Below are 5,849 nucleotides of genomic sequence, written 5' to 3' on the forward strand. Positions count from 1 at the left end.
TTGAATTGATCTTGGCTTGCACTGGAGAGATGGAAATTAATGGTCCTTATACGGCTATCTTAGCGGATTGTTTCCAGAAGGCAAGTGAAGTTATGGATATACAGTTTGTGCATTGTAACAGGGAGGCTAACCAAGTGGCTCATGAGTTAGCTAGGTTTGCTTTTAACTCTAAGGAGATTCTTAGTTGGGTGGATGAGCCCCCGGAGTTTATTTTACCTTTTGTTTTTAGGGATGTGACCCTGTTCACAAACTTGTAACTGTACTTGTGGTTCCGGCAGCAAGTTTCACACGCACTCTTTTCCTTCCAGGGTACCGAAGGGGACTGGAAGGTTTTTAATGAGGCGGCTTGCTTGCCTAATATATTATCCATTTTCAAAAAAAAAATCTTGCCACGACACGCCTGCCAAGGCAGGGCCAGCGGCCATATAATACGATTTTTTTATTTTTTATGAATAATACGTGATTAATTTTTTTAAAAAAATTTATATGTAACTCAATCGATCTAATAATGGCCACTGATCTGCTAGAGGCTCCGATTAGTCCATCGGCCGGACAAGCGCACGTCAGAGGATATACTCGGTCAGCCATGACACAACCGATCAACATAGCGGCCACGCGAAGGCCGATCAGCCAATGCGCCGCCGACTAGTTGCACGTAGTTAGCGTGTTAGTTGATTATTGTTTTCCCGCTAAATTTTGTAGCCTTCGTTTTTGCTCCTCCGTTTCATGCTATTATCTCCGTTCATTCATCGTCGTCTCACTTTATAAAACCTTGCATGATGTACATGTTTTCCCCCTTCCTTCCACCGATAAAATTTCACCATGAGTGTGCCTTGCTTTGACCAAGAATTTAGGCTTAAGAAGGCAAAGAATGCAAGCTTTGCCACCGGGGGTGGGAGCGGAGCGGTGCTGGTTCGGCCATATTACCAAGGAGAAGGAGGTGGAAAACTTTTCAGATAGGTTTGGTAGAGGAGTCTGCAAAATGACCCAGTCGGGTTGGATGATGTAATCCTTCTTATTGTTCTCACTGAAAGATTGTTGCGCTAGCTAAGTTAAACCAAACGTTCAAACGGAGAGCTAACAATCAACCCGTAGCAATGCACGCACAAGTTTACTAGTTTCCGTAAAAAAAACTTATGATGTCCCCTTTTTATTGTCAATGCAAATAACACAAAGCAACAAATGCAAACAGACGTGTTAGGAGGATCAGCAGCCCCCGTTTAAACGTAAATACTAGTAGTATCGATCGAGTAGTAGTATTTGTTTCAAGTTCAAATGCAGTAGCTTGTTTCTTGTGTTTTGCAATCATCATCCATGCGCATGGTAGATAATTCTAGTTTTTGGATTTCTTTTCCATCCCTCCATCTCTTTCTTGAACTGATCAGTTTCAGATCCTCCTCCGACGCCGGTAGCGAAAGTAACGTGCAGCTCCTCCGCGCGCACGGCCTTGGTGAGCAGGAACAAAGCGAGCCGTCTCTGCGTGGTAGTCCCGCTGTACTTGACCAGTTGGATCTTCCTCAGCGTGCGACGGAAGCACTCGGCATTGGAAGGCCGAACATCCTTGGGCACTTTGATCACCCTGCAGGTTGATGCTTCGTTGACCTGAGGACGGTCGATAGCGAGGGTCAGAACCTCGAGGCCGGTTGTGTCATCGAGGATGTTAGCCAGAGCGGCGATGTGGCCACGGTTCCGGAAGGGCCCCCTGAGCTCCAGGTGCGTGAGGCCCGGCAGCCGCGCACGGTGCCAGAGGAAGAAGGGCGGCTGCTGCTGGGCGGAAAGGCTAACTGATGTCAGGTTGGTGCATCTCTCCAGGAACTGCCCCAGTCGCCGGATCGGAAAGTCATTTCTAGCGGATCCGGTTCCTACCGGAGTCTCTTCGTCCAATCCACGTGCGCCACCTCCTCATGTACCCCAATAGTATTCTCTGGTATTGGCTGCTTTTCATTCTTTACCGCGTTGTATTACAATCCTGGACCCACCACCCATCACTTTTCTCTGGCCCACCACGATGTTGGTTCTGTGGCAATAAGTGCTTTGCTTTCCTTCCTCGCCTCAGAGAATCTACCAGCGGTCAGCCCCTGGCTATGAGAAGTGCTAAAAAAATATTACTACGTATATCCTAATGAGTAGTAATAATTAAATTCATGATTTATAGTAATATAAAATATATTTAATTTGTATAATTCGTAAATAATATTCCGAATATCACATCGGTTCACATATATTCCAATTAGCATTCTTTGTTTTTCAAATCAGTTTCAATTCATTTTTGAAAAATGGAATCAAAATATTTTAGCTTTTTGTGATCTAATAAAATAAAATGAAGAAGATGTTCCCCAAGTATGGATTCATTAACATTTTCTTATCAAAGATCTATCATATATATCTCATACATATATCTCATACCTAGTACAATCCAACTAGGTTTCGGACATCAACTATTTTGATTATGGATAGCATTATGATATGAACAAATTATGGTATATAATATTAAAATGTGAGACTTTTTTTAATATCAAGTTGGTACAAACTACATATGCCACATTTACCATGTTTCAAATATTGTATCAGTTTTAAAATAAATGACAAAATCTTCCTACGAAATATCATGTCACAATTTCCTATTTTCGTAAGTTCATAGAAGTTCCATATATTATTACCATATACTCCAATCATCTTACATTGTTTTCATAAAAGTTTTAGGTCATGATAATTTTTAAGAAAATATGCTCCTTTTTTCGCACATATTCCTGTTTTATTTCTTTTTCACACAAATATGATTCACGTATATTATAGTTCACTACTAGAAAACAGGCTATCAGTGGCGCACCACTTTTTGTCATCAGTGGCGCACTAGTGGTGCGCCACTAATATCACGCCACTGCTAACAGTTAGTAGTGGCGCACCACTCATGCGCCATTGCTAACTCAAGTAACAATGGCGCACTACCTAGTGCGCCACTACTAACTTATAGGTGCGACACCCTTGACACATCCTTATATTAGGTGCGTCACTGCTAAGTCTAGGGTGGAGCTGAATCATAAAATAAATATAGCAATGGCGCATGGTTGTTGGGGTGCGTCACTAGTATTTTCATAGCAGTGGAGCACCTGTTTTTGGTGCGCCACTGCTATATAGCAGTGGAGCACCACTAGAGGGGTGCGCCACTACTAGTGATCTTACGGCACCATTTGAGAAATCCTTTACTATCCATATATGTCATTAATAACAAAATACAACTAAAATATTTCTATTTTTGAGCTAATTCCATAAAATGAACAAGAGATGTTTCAAGTATGGTTTCACTAACATTTTGGTATAGAAGAGATATGACATATTGCATATAAGGGTTATACATGATTTGTAGTAAATTTTAACAAGCTCCAGTTTCTACGATTTTGAAATGACGTTTCAAATATCGGATAGGTTTGAAAATAAGTTGGCAAATATTGCAATGAAATATCTCACATTTACCCAATTTTTCAGTTTTGGTGGAGAAAATTATAATATTTTCATTGTATTCCGTTAGTCAATTCCAATAAAACAGACAAGTTATGATTCTAGTCTGGGCTCAGTAATATTATTTTGGCATTGAAGAGAATGACATATTTCATATATTACTGAAAACTGGGTCATACAAAATATATAGCCAATGTCGTTTTAGAAAACAATTTTATTTACTGCAGATATGGGTATTATATCAACAAAGTATAGGATACACTATTTTGATATTGGAGACATCTGTTTACAATCCATATTGGTTAGATCACCATTTCCTTGCACCACAAATGTTTCACATTTGTACAGAGAATTAGACATACAATTCGTTTCAAATTCTTATGGCAGACAAAAAAGTACATTCAGATGGATTAGCAACCACCAAAAAAACTTCTCAATCAAGTGATTATTCGATTTGGAAACGATTTCTTAATCTGAGCCATCACACAAAAGTATCAAAAATAAAAGTAGAGTGGGGAAGAATGTAGTAGATTTGATAGGAATAAAAGACTAAAATTCAGATCAAATCAAATATAGCCACCACCAAAATCACTCTCCAGATCTGCATCCAATCAGATAGAAAGAATATTATCCCTAGATGGAGAACATAAATCCCAAACCTAGCCTGCACATGAACAGCTTCGTCTTCCTCCGGTGGCTCTCGACGAGAAGGCAAGGCGCTGCGCTGCCGCTGGAAGCCTTGCAGCCATGACGCGCTGCACCGTCGCTCATGCATGTCGCCGCCGTTCTAGGCGCAGCGTTGCCACGGTTCTGAACGCCGTCTTGGCCCGCAAACTCGAGCTTCCTGTTCCGGCCGCGGGCCGCCAACTCGAGCTTCCTGGTCTGGCCGCCGTCAGGGGATTTTTCCTCGATCTAGATTGAGAGAGAGAGAAGAGAGAGATTCAGGGGATGGTCTGCGCGTTGATATTTAGTGTATCAAGTGGGCCAGCCACGTATTCTATACGTATATTAGAACTGTTTGGTACAAGCAGCATGAAATACGAAACCAGAAAGAAAAATACGACGCTTTCAACCCCGAATCGCGAGGGACGAGCGAACCGCGGATACTTCACCGGTAGTTACCGGTTCCGTTAGAAAAATCGCGTCCGTCGCCGGATCTCTTCCGTGTCCTCGCTGTCGACCGGCATGCAGATGTCCACGGCCAGCGCGACTTCTCCCCAGTCCGGTAACGACAGCGCGGAGCAGCCCGCCACGCTGCCTTTGAACCCGAGGGACTGCAGCGACGGCGCGTCGACGAAGACACGCGTGGCGTTGTGGCAGCATCGGATTTTGAATGTCCGGAGGTGGAGGAGTGCCACCGAGATGCGCTTCACCGTCGGACACTCCTCGAGCGTCAGCTCGGCAAGACGAGGGCAGGCGGCGACCAGGCGCTGCAGCGCCTCCCCCGGCGCGTTGACCCGTCGGAGCCACAGCGTCTCCAGCGAGCCGAGGAAGAGGGCCTGCTCGGGCAGGTCAAGCTTGCAGCTCGCAAGCCGGAGGTGGCGCAGCGTGGCGTCGGCGGCGTTGCTGCGGAACAGGTAGCGAGGCATGCTGCAAGACAGTTCCGTTAGCACATCTGGCGCTTCGTCGACACTAGTACCTGTGTGCGGCCAGATCGGCTGCTCTGTCACTCGTGGCGGCAGGTCGAGGTCGAGCTTCTCCGCTCCGGCGAACAAGGCCGTGGCGATCCACTGGTCGATCAGGATGTCGGAGGGTGGGCTTCCGAGGCAGATGACGCGGAAAGAGCGGATGGGAGCGGTGCAGTCATGGTTGAGGAGCACGCTATTCACCATGTGCTCGATGCGGACGGGCGCCTTGCGGCAGCCGGGCGGCCGAGGTCTAGCGCTAAGGTGGACGACGGGGACTGTGGTGAACACATGGCGCCAGCGCCGGGACAGCGCGCTGGAGCGAACAGCCTGATGGGTGTCAAGGTGTGAGAGGATGCGGGTGAGCGTGGCGTCCGGGAGCGCGCTCACGCGGTCCTCGCCGCCGGCGCGCTGCTGCATCGCCATCTTCACGCGTCCTTAGACTTCCTTACGTTGTTTGGCAGTTCAGAATCAGATCGGGAGAGGTTTGGGAGATCAGATGCGTAGATCAGAGAGGTTTTATCAATCACGATCCACACCGTCACCCACGTATACTGATCTTTGTCGGCCCAGGTATACCTGAGTTGGACTCTGATTTATTATCTATATAAGGGCAATGTACAATGGTAGGAAACCCACGTCATCCAGGGAGATGATAAATTTTAGAGGTACAGTGCATTATCTCTCATTGTTATCCCTTACAATAAATCTGAATTAATTATTTTTAGAAGGAAATTGGGTGGCTAAGGGGAGACAAGTCATACA

General features: G+C 45.5%; 1 protein-coding gene across 1 annotated transcript; it reads right to left on the minus strand.

Annotated features, from left to right (window-relative positions):
* Window positions 1-1,308: 1,308 nt before the first annotated feature.
* LOC127328243 (F-box/FBD/LRR-repeat protein At5g56420-like) lies at window positions 1,309-5,510 on the minus strand. The gene is made up of 2 exons (XM_051354856.1): window positions 4,641-5,510; window positions 1,309-1,815 (listed from the first exon to the last, which is right to left on the minus strand). Exons 1-2 carry the CDS (start codon window positions 5,508-5,510, stop codon window positions 1,309-1,311), a joined length of 1,377 nt encoding a protein of 458 aa, XP_051210816.1.
* Window positions 5,511-5,849: the final 339 nt, after the last annotated feature.

The sequence above is a fragment of the Lolium perenne genome, chromosome 2 (assembly GCF_019359855.2).
Source record: "Lolium perenne isolate Kyuss_39 chromosome 2, Kyuss_2.0, whole genome shotgun sequence".
NCBI lineage: Eukaryota > Viridiplantae > Streptophyta > Magnoliopsida > Poales > Poaceae > Lolium > Lolium perenne.